This window comes from Macaca mulatta, chromosome 20 (assembly GCF_049350105.2).
Source record: "Macaca mulatta isolate MMU2019108-1 chromosome 20, T2T-MMU8v2.0, whole genome shotgun sequence".
NCBI lineage: Eukaryota > Metazoa > Chordata > Mammalia > Primates > Cercopithecidae > Macaca > Macaca mulatta.
Genome location: NC_133425.1, coordinates 20,515,218 through 20,533,024, shown reverse-complemented (window position 1 = coordinate 20,533,024; position 17,807 = coordinate 20,515,218). Strand labels below are relative to the sequence as shown.

Here is a 17,807-nt window from a genome sequence, read left to right as displayed (position 1 = left end):
CCTTGTGTTAACTTCTCCAAACTTCAGTGTTCCCATCTATAAAATGGGTATAAAACTGCCATATTTAACTTATGGTAAATAAAATGAAATCGTGTACAGCAGGGCTGGCTCAGAGCTGGACACACAGGGTTTTCTCAGCAGAGGATCCCCCTTTGGCCTCACTGCTCAGTGGTTCCCATCATTTTCTGTGCGATGTGTTCTGTAGGTACCGGAGGTGTGATAGTGCCAGGCTTACACCCTGTGGGAATGTACTAGGACACTGATCCACACATCCCACCTTAATATTTTCCTACACACACATCAAAGTCCACTAGACCCCATCTGAGCCTATTTCTATAACCCTGGCTTTATAGGGGTCTTTCTTTTTCCCTTTATTTTCACTGCAAACCCTGTGGCACAGGGGCTTTATCCTTTGGCTCAAATCCCTCCTCTGTTCTTCTGGTCAGGAATCAGAGTCTGATTCAAACACCAAAGAGCAGGATAGACTCCTTCCAGCCTCATCAAAATAGACATTATATGGTACTTACTATGTGCTAGGCCTTGTTCCAAGCACTTCAAGTTTTTTTTTTTTTTTTTTTTGAGACAGAGTCTCACTCTGTCGCCAGGGCTGGAGTACAATGGCGCGATCTCAGCTCACTGCAAGCTCCGCCTCCCAGGTTCATGCTATTCTCCTGCCTCAGCCTCCTGAGTAGCTGGGTTTACAGGTGCCTGCCACTGTGCCAGGCTAATTTTTGTATTTTTAGTAGAGACAGGATTTCACCATCTTGACCAGGCTGGTCTTGGACTCTTGACCTCATGATCCATCCACCTCGGCCTCCCAACCAAGTGCTTTACTTTCTAAAAATTTTTATCGATTCATAATATTTGTACATATGTATTGGGTACAAGTGATATTTTGTTACATGCATATATTGTAATTATCAAATTAGGATACTTGGGGTGTCCATCACCTTGAGTATTTATAATTTGTATGTGTTGAGAACATTTCAAGTCCTCTCTTCTAGCTATTTTGAAATATACAGTACGTGGTTGTTAACTATAGTCACCCTACTCTACTATTGAACATTCGAACTTATTGCATCCATCTAACTGTATGTTTATACCCATTCACCCACCTCTCTTCATCCCCCACTTCGCCACCCACACACCCTTCTCAGCCTCCGGTATCTATCACTCTACTCTTTATCTCCATGAGATCAACTATTTTAGCTCTCACTTATGAGTGCAAACGTGATATTTATCTTTCTGTGCCTGGCTTACTTCACTTAACATAATGACCTCCAGTTCTCTCCATGTTGCTGCAGATGACATGACTTCATCCTTTTTTAATGCCAAATAGCATTCCATTGTGTATATATACCACATATTATTTATCCATTCGTTCATTGGATACTTAGGTTGATCCCATATCTTTGTATTGTGAATAGTACTGCAATTAACATGGGATTGTAGACATCTTTTTGATATGCTGATTTATTTTCCTTTGGATAAATACCCAGTAGTGGGTTTGCTGGATCGTATGGTAGTTCTGTTTAGTTTTTTGAGAAATCACCATACTTTACAAATATTAGCACATTTAACCCTCATAACAATCCCTCATCTTACAAATGGGGAAACTGAGAAACAGAGAGGCCAAGTAGCTTGCCCAAGGTCACATAGCTAGTAAGTGGCAGGGCCAAGATTGGGTCTCAGAGTGTTTAGCCCCACAGTCCCTGTTCTTAAACCATCATACTACACTGCCCTTGTGTTGATATCTGTTCACCCCCAGACTGCTGCTTCCCCATCACCTCTCCTCGGACGGGGTCTGGGCTGCTGATTACAGCCGTCTCAACCACAGCAGGGTGCTCCATCAGCGCGTTCTCTACCTCTGAGGGTCCAATCCGGTACCTGCAGAAGAACCTGTCCTTCAGAGAAGACTGGACACCCAACCTCTAGGCCATCCCAGAAGTCTGGAACCAGCCAGAGTAAAGACCCAAATTTCCCCTCCCAGTCCAGAAACCAAGCTCACCCGCTGGAGTTAATGATATCATCTGCCCGTCCCATAAACTGGAAATATCCATCTTCATCTTTGATTCCCCGATCTCCAAGGAGCCAAAAGTCCCCTCGAATGTTGGCTGCTGTCTTCTCGGGATTGTCCTGGTGACCACAGAAAGACAGAGTGATTGTGCCTGCAAAGCCTAAATCCCCTACCCTGGGGCTGCCATGAACGGATGTCATAAGTCTTATTAAAACTGCAGGTGTGCAGTGTATAACTTGACCATGGCAGACGTGCCCTGAACCAGCCAACCCTAGGCTGCAGGTAGAACTGGATCTTTCCCATTTATTGAAGTTATTCCACTCAGGGTCTCTCAGCTACTCCTCTAGGTCCAGTCTGATGGATATTATTGATGTATTCGTTCATCCAGGCTTAGGGCATTTCCCCCAGTTGTTTCCATCTCCCCTTTCACAGATATCCTAATCTCTGCTCACTCCATGGCACCACTCAAAACTATCGTTTTGATTAGGTACTTTTCTTGGCTTCTTTGTTAAATTTGAAAGTTCTAGGGACATTAGCCGGGAAGCCCCCGGGACCCTGGCTAATGTGCATGTTTCTACAATGGCTGGATCCCTCTATTAAGCTGAGGCACTTGCTTATGAGTAACGAAAAGGCTTGAGCTTTATCCCTTGTCAGGGCATCTTCGTATATGACTCTGGTATGGGGGCATGGGTTCCAGACTGGAGATTCAGTTACTGGATGATATGGTGGCATAAAGAATTCTTAGCCTCACTCCATCATTGGGAATAGAGGGATGCTAATGATCAGAGACACCAAGAGGCTCGTCTGAAGCTAAACAGCCATGACAGAAGGTAGAATTGAGACCAGAAGCCAGGTTTCTTGGCCACTGGCTCGACTTTCTCATGGCCACATGGAGCCTCTGTGGCCTCAGAAGTCTGCCCAACAGATACTTCTGAGTCTGTTTCCCTTTCTGTCAAATGGGGAGAAGCCCATGACTTAGTACTTCACTGGCATTTGAGAATAGAGTGGGACTGCACATAGGAAATGCTTGGAGAAGGGCACAGTGTGGCCCTGCCCTGATCTCTGAGGCTCAGTTTTCCTCATTTGTAAAATAGGAATAATCATTCACATCTACAACAAGTATTTTATTGAACACACTCACAACACAAAACTTACAGATGAGGAAACTGAGACATGACAGATAAGTAACTTGCCTAAGATCACGCAGTACAGGGTTTTGAACTTGAGCAAGCTGAGTCCAAAAACTTTATAGGGTGGCTGGGAGGATTAAACAAGTTTAAAGTTTAAATAAGTTTAAAGTTTACAGATTAAATGTGTTTATAGGACAATGCTTGCCTCATGGTATGCATTCAATAAGTGGTGGAAACTACTATTATTTGATTTATTATTTATTTATTTTATTAATGAATTATCTCAGGGATCAGAAGGCATGCCCTTGGGGTCTTCTCTGTCCACTTTCTAATGGTTGTGAGCTTGAGCAAGTCTTGTAATCTCTGGCTCCAACATCCTCACCTGTCAAGTGAGGTGGCCGGATTCAAGGATTATCTGTCTTTACCTTCCCAAGATCTGAAGATAGGGATTCCTCCAGCTGGATGGCAAAGTCTCAATGTAAAGTGCCTGGCAGGCTCTAAAGAAGATCAGTGGCATAGAGCATGGGGTTGATACCTATGGGAGGGGGCAAGGCTGCCCTTGGGGGAATGGTGCTGTGTATAGTTCAGGGTCAATAATATTTTGGGCATGAAACAGAGAGTTCTTGAGAAGTCTGAGGGCTAATTGAAGAAAAATAAGTCTTCCAATGAGGTCACAGAGATAGGCTGAGGAAGGCAAGGCTGAATAGACGGTCTTTTCTTCCACTGGCAAAGCATATATTCTTGAAAACTGGACACTCTTTGTCTTCACATCTAATGCCTCTTGGAAGTTTCAGAACATTTGGCCTCCCTCACCCCATTTAGTGCTCCCCATCCTCACTGAGGAACAGAGGAGGAGGAGCACAGTTTCTCACCACATAGCCAGAGAAGATGCCTATAGGCTTGATGGGTTTGACCCTGACGCCAATGTCTCCTTCTGTGCCAGGGGGTAGGACGTTGCCCTTATCATCTATGACCTGGAGAAAGAAGCAGGTTGGAAGAATGATGCACAGAGCAGGAGATAGCTTCAATGGTAGCATGAGATTACTGAGTTGGTCAAATGAAAGACCCTCTTGCTCTAATGGAGAATGAAAACAACAACCAGAAACCAAGGGAACCCAAGAGCCTTAAACTCAGATCTCTGATCCATCTGCCTGGAATAATTTAGGTGAATCCTTTTATTGAGACTGGCCCAGATGAGTCTGGGAGATGCTTTTGGCTTTAGGAGCTCAGATAAAATAATAGCCTCCCCTTATCTTTGAGACCTACCTCACCTGTGGACTTAGAAATCAGGCAGATCAAAACTCACATTTACTCTGCTACCTTACTAGCTGACTTTGAACTACTTAAACTCTGTGCTTCAGTGTTTTCACCCATAAAACAGATACTGACAGCTTATTTCACAGGATTTTTATACGAATGAAATAAGATACTAAGAAAGGGGCTTAGCAAATGGTTATGATAGTGAATATCATGGCAAGTAACTGGATATGACACTGAATAGAGTCTAAGTTACACTTTAGATATACAAAACTATACACATAACACAGATACACAAACACAAATTCTAGTTCTCCAAAAACAATAAAACTTTAGCTACAACGCATTCATTATAGTGTATTTTTACTAGTGAAAACTGGGACATCATCCCTTGGTCCAATAAAAGGCATAAATAGCTGTGGATACCTACTATTTACTACTATATCATCATTAAAAATCATGCTGTAGATTGGCATTAATTGAACGGAAAAGATTTTTACCTAAATTGTTAAATGATAAAAGCAAGTTACAAAATGTTATGTCAGGATTCACCCCTAGTTTTGTTTTTAAAGCATATATACTTGCGTACTGTCTAGCTAATTTGCTAGATATTCAAAGTGGGTCCTTCTGGATGGTAACAATATAAATCATTTCCCCTTTTCCTCCTTCCTTCCCTCACTCTCTCCTTCCCCCTAACCTCCCTCCCTCCCTCTCTTTTTCCTTATGTTATCTTAATATCGGTGCTTTCTATTATTTTGACTCAGTAAACAATGGAATACATAAATTACTGAAAATCAGTGTTTCCCCTAACTTCCTCCCTCCTTAGTGTCCCGAGCAAACCTGTACATCATAATGGGGAGCAGCTATTCCCATGTATCCTGGTTTGATTTTCATCGTCTTGGAAACTACGCAAGTTAATCCCTGTGGAAAGAAGCAGACAGATTAGCAAACCTCAGGAGGAGGTACAAGGTCATACAAAAAGAAAAAGTTTCTGTAGAGCAGGTCCTGAACTTGGCCTACACTTGGGGGCTCGTCCCGCTCCTCATTCCCTGGCTGTCTCCCCATTGCTGGAACCACAATCCTAGGGGCTTTGCCAAATTGTTTGTTCAGTAAGCAACCCAACTACCACTCCCCAGGAAGAGGACCTAACAGTCACATTATAATCTCTTTTAGGGGGAGCCACATTTTTATATGACACTATGGATACCCAAAGTCCTTTCAAACTATATGGAATCACCAATATGCAATCTGTAAGGCCTGAAATATACTGACTTTTGTTTTTATTTTGAATTTTCATGGGTACATAGGTGTATATATTTATGGGATATATGAGATGCTTTGATACAGGCATGCAATTTGAAATAATCACATCATGAAGAATGAGGTATCCATTTCCTCAAGCAGTAAAATATACTTTTTAAATTATGTCCCATGGCAGCACCAGTTCTGCTTGAACCCTGAAATGAACGTTCCCAACAGAATAAGAGATGAGTAGTGGATGCCTCACTGACAGAGACACAGATTGTCATTTTCTCAGATCTAGCCTGGACACCAGATATCACAGTGATCCATCTTTTCCCACCACCCACTGTGCTGAAAAAAGCAAGTTGATCGACCCACCTCAGAAGAGAGGCTGCTGAGTGATTAAGATCATGGGAGTCTGAGTGTCCTTGTAAGCATATCCTAAACATGTCCTCCTCTGAATGGTTGGAGGCCCCTGCCAGGGTATGCTTGCCACAACTCCATTGTCCTTATTCGTATTTGCAGAACTCTTCCTAGCTCTTTCATACCACAGAGCTGCCATCAACCCTCTGCAGAAGTTCTTCCAAGGGTACTCATTAGCCAAAGAAGGATGCAGGGTAAGAGAGTGGAGAGGAAAAGGCAAGAAGTGCTGAGAGTTACAAGTAAGAGGCACCGGAAAAAGGAGAGAAAGAGTTGAGGGAAAGTAGTCCCCATGTAGTTTGGATAAATAAAACAGTATAGAATAGTATAAATTCATATTGTGCACATGAGACCTCAAGAGTTCCAAGAAGATATCTCAGGAAGTGCAGTAAAGTCATGGTGGGTTCTTCTTCCCATTCCTCACTTCAGTCTAAGCAGCTTTGTACAGTGCTTGACATGTTTGATAAACTTTGGTCTCTGCTAAAATGTTTTCCTATCACAGAGGAACTTTCTGACTACCATATCTGATTTACCAACTTCTCACCCCATCTCATCTACTTTACTTTTTCCATCGCATTTCTCACCACCTGCCATGCTAGATAGTTCTTACTTTATTGTCTCTCTCCCCAAATCTCACTGGAATGTAATCTCCCAGAAAACAGGAGCTTTGCCTGTTTTGTTCTGTGCTGAATTTTCAATACCCAGTACCTGTCCCTTCATGGAGGCTCAATAAATATTTCTCAAATAAATGAATGATAAATGGTGGCTAACATTTTTTATTGTCAAAAAGACTTTTGAAGCCCAAAAAGTGCATCCAGCCCATGGTTCCCCTGGGAACAGGTACCGTTTCTGTCTGGCCATAGAATTCTCGGATGTCCAGTCCAGTCTGGGACCTCCAGTTCTCCAGAATTTCTGGAAGAAGGGAATCCCCTCCACTGAGGCAGTTCTGTAGATGGGGGAACTTGTAACTGAAGAAGAGAAATAAGAGTTTCCCCTCAGCCTCCCTGGAACCAAAGTCCACCCAGGCCTAGACTTGGTTTCTGGGTGCTTTGATGATGCAAATGGCTTCATGGGGTTATCTGTGTGCAAGAGATTCAGATAGGCATGCATGTATGTGAGGGAGTCAGGGGGACGGGGCCAGACTCTCTTACCAATCCTCAAAGCCCCATCACCTGGAAAGATCCTGCTGTAGCAACATCCGGTAAACAAGGGGGGCACCAATCATGCTCTTGATTGGGTAGCTGGAGAGCGTCTAGAAGAAGAGAGCCAGGTGAGACATTGGTCACCAGGTCAGATGCCAACTTATGGCTATGCACAGTGGATACAGTTGTGAGCTATGGAGTTATAGAGGTCTGGATTAAAATGCTAGCTTGTTTACTATGTCTGTTTCAGGTCAAATGAGCCCCACAATTCTTATGCACCCTGAAAACACAAATAACAGGGAAACGAATACATATTATGGTAGTGAAAAAGCCTAAGACTATTTTGAAACCTTTTTGTCAAATCCTGGATGTCTGTTCCTGCCAGTTTAAGACTTGCCCTCATTAACACAACCCTAGGAGTATATCACCCCCTAGCAACTAAGGGAAGATCAGCTGCCTGAGCACAGCAGCTGTCTTGGTTAAGTCCCTTAATCTTCTGTAGCCAACTTTATAATAGTTTGTTTCCAACGTTATTTTCCCGAAAATAGTTTTGGGATATATTTTAGCTATAAAAGGTCTTTGAAAAGCTAAAGACATTAGACATTTATATCTATAGACATTTCAAAACAAGTGCTACAAAAAGACCTAGTACTGAATACTTGCCATGTTCTGTGTTATGTCATTTAATTTTCACAATAACCTCATAGAGTGTGTACTATCATCCTCATGATTCAGAGGGGAAACCCATGATGTACAAGGTTAAGTAGCTGCTCCAAGGTCACCTAGTCAGCAAGTAGTGGGATCATTATTTGCAGCATGTATTCCTGTAATATAATACCATCTCCATCCCATGCTTTTCTTTATGAAGAATATAATAGAGTATTGTCTTAGTCTGTTTTCTGTTGCTATAACTGAGTACCCAAGACTGAGTAATTTATGAAGAAAAGAAATTTATTTCTTGCAATTCTAGGGGCTGGAGAGTCCAAGGTCAAGAAGCCTTGACCTTGGTGAGAGCCTTCTTGCTGATGGGGACTCAGGGCATCACATGGCAAAGGGGCTCATGAGACAGAGCAAAACTGGCTTTTTATATAACAGACCTACTCTTCAAAACTAACCCACTAACTTGATAACCCATTAATCCATTAATCCCTCATGAGACCCAATCATCTCTTAAAGGCCCCACCTCTTAATACTGTGCCACTGGGGATTGAGTTTGTTGATGAAAGTTGCCAAACTCTGTAAAATATTTGAAAAGATTTATTCTGAGCCAAACATGAGTGACCATGGCCGTGACACAGCCCTCAGGAGGTTCTGAGAACACGTGCCCAAGGTGGTCAGGGTGCACCTTGGTTTTATACATTTTAGGGAGACATGAGACTTCAATCAAGCACATTTAAAAAATACATTGGTTTGGCGCAGAAGGGTGGGACAACTTGAAGCGGGGTCTTCCAGCTTATAGGTAGATTTAAATTTTTTCTGATTGACAATTGGTTGAGTTTATCTAAAGACCTGGGATCAATAGAAAGGAATGCCTTGGTTAAAATAAAGAATTATGGAGACCCAAGTTCTTATTTGCAGAGGAAGCTTTTAGGTACTGGCACTAGGCGTTAGAGAGAATAGGTTGTAAAATGGGTTTTTTTTTTTTTTTAAATCAGACTTGAAATCTGTATTGCTGTTAATACCAGAGAGGTATAATGAGGCATGTCCCACTCTCACTTCCTGTCATGGCCTGAAACAGTCTCTTAGGTTAAATTTTTAAAAGAACCCTGGCTGAGGAGGAAGGTCATTCAGATGGTTGGGGGTGGCGAGGCCTTAGGATTTTATTTTTGGTTTACAAGTTTCATCATGAGTTTTGGAGGGCACAAATATTCAAACTATGGCAATGGTTTAAGCAAAATGTCTAGAAAAAATGGCAAATGTGAATATCATGCAATCATTTCCTTCAGATGCTCTTGGTAAACAGATATAAGCTACGAAAATGACGCCATATTCCTTATTGCTTTGCCTTACTAGAAGCTCAACTTGCAACTACATACTCATTTGCTATATTTCTCCTTAATTTCCTTAGTCTTTCCCCCCCTACACCTCCAACTTATATTTTCCTAATGGACTTTATAATTTTGCTTCTGTTTTCATTTTTTTTTTTAATGGTAGAACTTAATAAGAGCCGGTTCAAATCCTTTTGGGAAGGACACAGAGTAAGAATTTGTTTAAAACAGAGAATGACAGTATCATTTGAAGATAATTTTCTAAGAAAATTCAGACCACACCTGACTTTTTGACTTTTGAAGATGTCATCTATGCCTTAGCTTGAATCTTTGTTGCAGCCAAATAGATGTCTGGATGGGCCATCAGAGATCTGGGGGCATGGCAGGGAAATAACCCAACCCCTCTATCAAAGAGTCCAACATAGGGTGTATCTTTGTAAGCAAAATGAGGTCATTTTTATTGCTTTGTTGCTACAGGATAATGCATAGCTGCAGTTTGTGGGTCTTACCTAATGGCTGTACCATCAAGTTCTATAGGAAAAAATTCCATTTATTCTTCTGAGTTGCTTCTAGAAAATCATCTTAAATTGGAAATAACCCAATGTTCATTAACAATAGGATGGGGGAAAATTTTGATAGATTCACAGAATGGAATACTACGCAGCCAGTTAAAGAACAAACATCTGATACACGCAACACATGGACTAACCTCACAGAGAATATTTTGAGTAAAAGAAGCCAAATGCAAAAGATTATATATAATGTGGTTCCATTTACATGAAATGCAAGAAGAGATAAAATTAATCTATGGTGATAGAGATCAAACGAATGATTAAGTTATGGGGTGTAGACACTGTCAGAGAAGGAGTATGAACACCTGCAGTGGTGGGAATATTTCATGTCTTGATCTAGTGGTGTTTACATGGGTATCTGATATGAATTGGATGCTGTATCCCCACCTAAATCCCTATATTAAAGCTCTAACTCTCAACTTGATGGTATTTGGAGGCGGGGCTTTTAGGGGTAATTATACAAGGTAATGAAACAGGTGCCCCAATGAGAGCATGAATGTCTTTATTTTTAAAAAGGAAGAGATACCAGCACTGTCTTTCTCAACCATGTGAGAATACAGCAATAAGGCAGCCATAGCAAGCCAGAAAGAGGGGCTCCCCAGGAATCCAATTATGCTGGCACTCTGATCTCAGACTTACAGCCTCCAGAGCTATAATAAGTAAATGTCTGTTATTTAAGCCACCTAGACTATGGTATTTTGTTATAGTAGCCCAAGCTGACTGAGACAGTATCTTAATATAGGTAAATTATTTTCAAACTGTACACTTAGGATGGTGGCACTCTATGTACTCTACCTTCAGTTTGTGTTTTATGCTGCAAATAAAAAAGGAAATGAAATGTGCACTCACACACACACACACACACACACACACACACACACACACACAGAGAGAGAGAGGGAGATGGCATCCTCTCCAATACTCCAGCTTTCCCTTTTACATGTGGTTCATCAGCATCTATCTGATAGGTGACACCAGCGGATGAGCCCATTGCGGTTGTTGAGTGAACAAATGACCTACAATGTCTTTCTCCTGAACATACTGCTTTCATCTATATATGTGTCTGTCTCCTTCCCTAGACCATGAGCTCCACGAGGTCAGGGATCATTTCCATCTTGCTTACTGAACACTGTTCACCACATGGCAGGGGTTTAGCAAAAATTAAATAAGTTGAAACAAACTACAATAAATTGAAGTGTGCAAACCTCGGGCTCACTCTGAATAACTGGTGCGAACAGGATCCTCTCTTACCTTTAGAATAATCAGTGGGTCAAACGTTGGCAAGAGATGAACAAATGTGCATGCTCCTACTGTCCAAGTTTCCAAAAGTGAGGTTATAATGTTCAGTATCCAACCTGTGTCTGATATGGTCCACATTATATCAGAGCCTTGCAGGCCTGTCCAACTGAAAACACAGACAAAACACATGTACATATAGGTGGGTGCATGCTGACCTTAGGATGTGTGGGACACTAAGGTGTAGGGGAGGAAAGAGAGGTGTGTGCGCAGAGGTGTGTGTGTATCTGCCTGCGGGTTTATAGGCATATGTCTAAGTATAAGTAGGAAGGGGGAAGAAAAGGTGTTCTATCCACACATCCTGCATCAACAGGAGATGAATGTTCAGAAGGTGGGACCCCAGTTGACATGACTTAATATATAATTGGGTCTCATTCTCATTTTACCTCTAAAACTTAGTACAGTTTGTGGCATGCATGTGGTAACCACCCAGGAAAATTCTACTAACACAAGGCATCTGCATGACAAATATTCTAACAGATGCCTTGCCAGGTTCAAGTTTGGCTGAATAGAACTTTGCTTCTCTTTTCTTCAAGTACTGCGAATTACCCGTACAGCTGATGGTCTTGCACTAAGTAAACATCAGTTTTCTCTCTTCAGGGCAGAATAAAAGGTTTAGACCTTTCTTAAAGCAAGAATGATTTAGGCTAGACATGAACAACTTTCTTGTGACTGGGAACTGCCATAGTGTATCTTCTTTCCTGAAGATGATTAATGCTTTCAGCTCTGCAGGGAAATTAGGTCATAGTATAAGACTTCTCTAAGTCTCACTTTATATCTGTGAAAAATGAGATCACTACCAAATTTTTTGGGGGAAGAGGAATTTCATATTTTAGTTACATTTAAGTAATTTATCCCCTATCTTTTAGAAACTGCGTTTTACTGCAGCTCTTCTATTGTATAATTTTTATTAACTTATTTAATTTGCTGTCACTATGGTCTCATAGATGGAACATTTATACTTTCCATTTTTTGCATTATTATATTTTCCCATTCTAATACTAAAATTAACATGGAAGGAGGGATCTACTAAAAAAATTCTGATGATTTATAGATATCATTGTGTGAAGACCTTGGCACAGTGTTTCATGATTCCACAAATGGGATTAATGTAGCAGCGGAAAAAAAAAAATCCCCAACTATGAGGTCTGTGACCCAGAAATCCTGAGATCTTTGTTCACAAATTTATCCAATTATATCTTCCACTTCAATGAATTTGCAAAGTAATTTGCCGCTGACAAAAACTGCCCTCTTGGAACGTGGACAGTATCAAAGCAAATTGCCAGCACCCCAAACAACAACATAGAGATCAGTCTGGGGAAATGCATGTAAGCCTTTTGCTAATTATTCACCCTGCTAGGCATATGGCTCAACACCTGGAAGAAGTTTTGAGACCCTGTGTTATCTAAAAGATGTGTCCCATTGGAGATCACTGGATACCCAGCACGTGAAGCCATGTCCTCTTTAGCTTTCCTTCTGAATTTTCTTTCTCAGAACCACAAGGTGGTAGCCCAGCCTAGGAGCACTGGATTTGAACTCAGAAAAGTCTTCATGCCTCGTCATACAATTCTCTGTAGAGAGAGAGAGCTCAGCTTACCCAGCATCCATCTTGGCCTTGAGACCCAGGCTTGAGTGGGAATGTTCTGCCATCTTGGGAAGCCCACTGGTCCCACTAGTGAAGTAGATGGCAACTGTTTCATGGCTTCCAGTCTCTACACATCGATGAGTGGTGGATGCCTCGCTGACAGAGACAGAGATTGTCATTTTCTCAGATCTAGCCTGGACACCAGATATCACAGTGACCCATCTTTTCCCACCACCCACTGTGCTGAAAAAAGCAAGTTGATCGAACCACCTCAGAAGAGAGGCTGCTGAGTGATTAATATCATGGGAGTCTGAGTCAATCAGAGTTGGGTTTGAAAACCACTCAAATTTGGCACTTTGTTATCAATGCAACCCTAAACTAGTTATTTAACTTCCCTGTGTCTCACTTTATATCTGCAAAAAGTGAGATCAAGTCTAATAGAGTTACTGAGAAAGTTAACTCTACCACCAAAGAAATGAGCAACTTGCTTAGCAAGAACTCAATAAATGCTAATCTAATTGTTGTGAAGAGCCCTGGCATGACACCAAGTGGACGGAGGTGTGGAATTAATATGAGTTTTCCAAGTACTTTCTTGGCACTCTCTTCTATTCCCTGGAAGCACCTACACATCTCTTGGACATCTCCAGTGTCCTGATTTTGAGCCTTTGAAAGCAGGCATTGGCCGGGCATGGAGGCTAACGCCTGTAATCCTAGCACTTTGGGAGGCCAAGACAGGCAGATCACGAGGTCAGGAGATCGAGACCATCCTGGCTAACATGGTGAAACCCCATCTCTACTAAAAATACAAAAAATTAGCCAGGCGTGGTGGTGGGCGCCTGTAGTCCCAGCTACTCAGGAGACTGAGGCAGGAGAATGGCATGAACCCGGGAGGCGTAGCTTGCAGTGAGCTGAGATCGTGCTACTGCACTCTAGCCTGGGCAACAGAGTGAGAATCCATCTAAAAAGAAAAAGCAGGCATCATGTTATTTATTTCTATGACATCTACCTTAAAGACTATGGCATTAAAAAGGAAAAGCTGAAGTTATCCCTTCAAGTTTCCAATCATATGTGCCCCTCATAGAGGGATTTCAGATTTCAGACATGTGACAGAGAAAATCATTAATCCAGCCAATCATGCTATCAACTTTTGGAAGGACACATGGAGAGACTCTGCCCTTCATCAACCTCTGTTAGAGATACAGAAGGTGGGAAGAAGAGTCTAGAAACTCAGTGTATCAGCCATCTCTTGGGTTTTCCCTCATGACCTTGGCCTCACCCCTGATTTGTGTCATAGTTCCAGTGAATAGTTCTGGGTGGGTTTCAACCCACTTGGTGTTAACACCATGTTGTTTCCAGTGTGCACCACAAGTGATTCACTTTGTGCCCCATAGTTTCTCTGTTTTACCATAGCATGGAACTCTGAGCCACTTTTCATGCATGAGTGTGCAGCCCAGCGTGTGGAGGCAATAACACCCCCAGGGCAACCCTCAACCTGTGGGGGTCAGATGCTGATGGCTCAGTGCTTTTCAGTCCTTTAGAGGACAATCCTGGGAGGCATTATATGTGCTGCTCAGAAGGTCCAGGGAGATCAAGCCCTATTTAGTCCTTGCAATGACTTGAAGAAAAAAAAAAAAAAAAACAAACTCTTGCATTAGCTTTTATTTCTTCCCAGCTTCACTCTTCCTAGTCCCATGCTCTGCTTCCTGCACCTCCTCAATAAAGCACCTGCACCTAAGTGCTTGGCTCTGTTTCCAGTTTTAGTTAAAACCCAGGCTGAGACATGTAGATACTCACTTTAATAGTTTCTTGAAGTTCAGCCACCCATCCCAGCTTTTCTCAGACACCAGTAACTTAATTCTCAGAGAAGGGCATTTAGATGCCACTGTGTCCACTTCTTGGATGACTTCATCCCCAGCAATGATAGCCTTGGCCTTAGACATCTGCAACCTATACAGTATGTCGGTGGATTTCATCTGGATGGTTCCAGGCATAAAGACGAGACCTAAAGAAGCCAACAGTTTAGAGAATTGGAAAGGATGGTTTTCTTTGTCCGTAGAGAAGCCTGATATAAACATCAAGCAGGGAGAAAGTGTGGAAGGAGAGGATGGGGAAGTAATGACCAATGGAGAGTGTCAACAAAAAAGAGGACTAAGGAATAGGGAGTGAATTTAACCTAGGATTCCCTGGGTTGTCAGAGTCTTAAGGGCCCTACTGAGACAAAGAAAAGAAATTGAAATGCTAATGTCACACCCTTGACAGTCTAAGACACATACAATTCTCCTCACCCATTCTCACTCCTCAAAAAAAAAATTTCTACAGGAGTTTGCTGTATTAAAAACTCTCATATGATAACTAAAGAATCATGAAGAAAGGCACTTGGAATTATCCATGGTCTTGAAACACCAATAGCTCTAGGTCCTGGCTATTTCTTTCAACCCTGGGACACTAAACGCATTTTTCTTAGATGAGAGTGCCTTCAGTTTTACATATACATGCACACACAAAGTATAGTTGTATATATTTATTGGGTACAAAGTGGTATTATAATTTTTGAAGACAATGTGAGATGATTAAATTAAGCAAATTAACATATCCATCACCTCAAGTATTTAACATTTTTTTGTGATGAGAACATTAGAAATTTTTGCTCTTAATGATACTGAAATTTACAGTACTCAATTATTAGCTATATTTAGCATGCTGTACAATTTATCTTTAAAAATTAGACTTATTCCTTGCACATAACTGAGGTTTTATACCCCATGATTATCACCTTCCTAAATTCTAGTTCTTCATTACTATCTTAATGAGACTCCTTTGATTTTTAAAATCTTCTGTAGAATAACTAGACTTAGGGCCAGGCATGGTGGCTCATGCCTGTAATCCTAGCACTTTGGGAGGCCAAGGAAGGCGAATTATTAGAGGTAAAGAGTTCAAGATCAGCCTGGCCAACGTGGCGAAACCCCAGCTTTACAAAAAATACAAAAATTGTCTGGGCTTGGTCGCACATGCCTGTAATCCCAGCTACTCTGGAGGCTGAGGCAGGAGGATTGCTTGAACCTGGGAGGCAAAGGTTGCAGTGAGCCAAAATCGCACCACTGCACTCCAGGCTGGACTACAGAGGGAGACTCCATAAAAAAAAAAAAAGAAAGAAAGAAAAGAAAGAAAGAAAAAGAAAGAAAGGAAGAAAGGAAGAAAGAAAAGAAAAGAAAAAAAAGAAAAACTACACAGGTTTCATTTTTTATGAAGCTTAAACCACATGCCCCTCCTGTTAAATAGCTTTTAATCTTAGCTCACTTTCTTCCCACTCTCAACACTTTGGGATTCTCACTGCACACCTGTAAATATCCTCGAATGTTTCTCTACCATGGTGGTCATATTGAGTCAGACACAGAACAATAGACACAACTTTTCCTCTGGGTTCTCCTTTCCGTCTGGCTATAATTTCAGTATGTCACCTTTCTTTCTGACTTGTTCTCTCTTTCCATGGGCTTCCAGGTTCCTGCAATTGGTTTGGTTGCCTCTGATAGTTTCTAATTCCTGGCTGCATGTATGTCTTTCTCTTTACCCACTCTCATGCTCAGCCCATTGTCCCCAGAATATGGGGTGGTTGAGAATTTTCAGTTGGGGTTAGGCTGTGTGCAAACAGAGGTGGAAAGGGCAGTTTGTGAAGGAGGTTGCTGGAGTTTCTTGAGGTTCTTTTTTATACCACTGTACTTCTCATCCTTTTAATGTAAAAGTTGATGATTCTCAAATTTCTGTCTCCACCTCAGATTTTAGACCCTTAAATTCAACTTGTCATCACTTCTGGAACATCACATGGACATCCCGGACTCAACATGCCCAAATTGAACTTGTCGTCTTTTCCTAACACATCCATATCTCTTTCTATATCTGTGTTCTTCACTCCAGTGAAAAACAGCACCATCCACCCACTTGCTGAAATGTCTGTGACTTCTCTCTCTCTCCCTCATGTCTTCCTTGAAAAACGCTGTTATTCGTTCCCCTCAATTGCCTGTTAAATCCACTTATCTCCATCTCTACTACCTCAACCAAATTGAAGCCATCACCATTCCTTCACCTCTTATTGGAGATTTCCAATCCCACTATTGCCTTCTTCATCCCATTCCCTATGGAGCATCCAGTATGACCATCCAGAGGATGATCATGTCACTCAATGCATCAATGGTTGAGTGTTACTCAACCCATCAATCATTTTCCATTCACCACTGGATAAATGTCTACAACTCTTACCATGGCCCACAAGGCACTGCCAGTTTAGCACCTGGCCACCTTTACATGTTCATTCTATTGCCACTACTTTCTTTTTATGGCCTGGACTTTAGGCACACAGATATCCTTTTAGGTTCTTTTGTAATTTCCAAGCTTCCCTCCCCTGTGACTTTGAAAATGCCTCTGCAAAAATTATGACACTGAGGGAAATCTGACACAGCTGACTTCATCTTGTTTCCAACCTCATAAGCTATCTGTCTTTGCTCATTCCTGGACATAGTCCAAGCTAACTATGGGAGGAATCCAGCTTATAGTCTAACTTTAAAATAAAAATGATAATAGCTCCTTCCTGAAACTACCTCCCTCCATGCTTGGAGACTGAAACTACCTTTGGAAAAATAACAAATTGGTCACAAGGCTAGAATTATAGTTCAGGAGTCATGGAGCCAGAGGTCACAAGATTTGTAACCTCCCCAATTTCTCCTGTAGATTACTTCACTATGGTAAAACCTAAGACTGATGTTTGAGGTGTTCTTCAGACCTTGCATTCTGATGGACCAGCTTGCACTACCCAGACCAGTAACTGATACCAAGAAACTAACTCAACCAGTTCTGTGATCTCTGAGGAGTTGACTCAGTACAAGAAGACAGCTTGAACCCATGTTTTCATCCCCAGCCAAACATATCAGCATTTCCTATTCCCTAGCCTCCTGCATGCCAAAGCATCCCTGAAAAACTCTGGTCTCTGATTTCCTGGGGAGGTGGATTTGAGAAACATCCTCCATCCTTCAGCTTGGCTGTCTATGCAATTATTAAACTCTTCTCTACTGCAACTCCTACTGTTTTCAGTGTTTGGCTTTTCTGGGCAGAAATCATCAGATGATTACATCTTCACATATGCTGTTCCCTTTGCTTGGCACAACCC

General features: G+C 41.7%; 1 protein-coding gene across 7 annotated transcripts in view; it reads right to left on the bottom strand.

Annotated features, from left to right (window-relative positions):
* LOC696244 (acyl-coenzyme A synthetase ACSM2B, mitochondrial) overlaps positions 1–17,807 on the bottom strand; it is a 130,941-nt gene that overhangs the window by 98,918 nt on the left and 14,216 nt on the right. The window contains exons 4-12 of one of the 7 annotated variants that reach the window (XR_013411915.1): positions 14,444–14,651; positions 12,662–12,805; positions 11,020–11,173; positions 7,239–7,318; positions 6,911–7,034; positions 5,245–5,325; positions 4,020–4,121; positions 2,009–2,136; positions 1,763–1,887 (exon numbers count right to left, since the gene is read on the bottom strand). Coding sequence is in view for 5 of the 7 variants with exons in the window: in XM_077986438.1 (XP_077842564.1) it covers positions 1,788–1,899; positions 2,009–2,136; positions 4,020–4,121; positions 5,245–5,325; positions 6,911–7,034; positions 7,239–7,318; positions 11,020–11,173; positions 12,662–12,805; positions 14,444–14,651 (1,133 nt within the window). In the remaining 2 variants the exon portion in view is untranslated. Of the gene's footprint in view, positions 1–1,762; positions 1,900–1,924; positions 2,137–4,019; positions 4,122–5,244; positions 5,326–5,345; positions 6,104–6,858; positions 7,035–7,238; positions 7,319–11,019; positions 11,174–12,661; positions 12,806–14,443; positions 14,652–17,807 lie in introns of those variants that run through there. The other 6 variants (XM_077986438.1, XM_015125747.3, XR_013411916.1 and 3 more) reach the window with 6 other exon arrangements.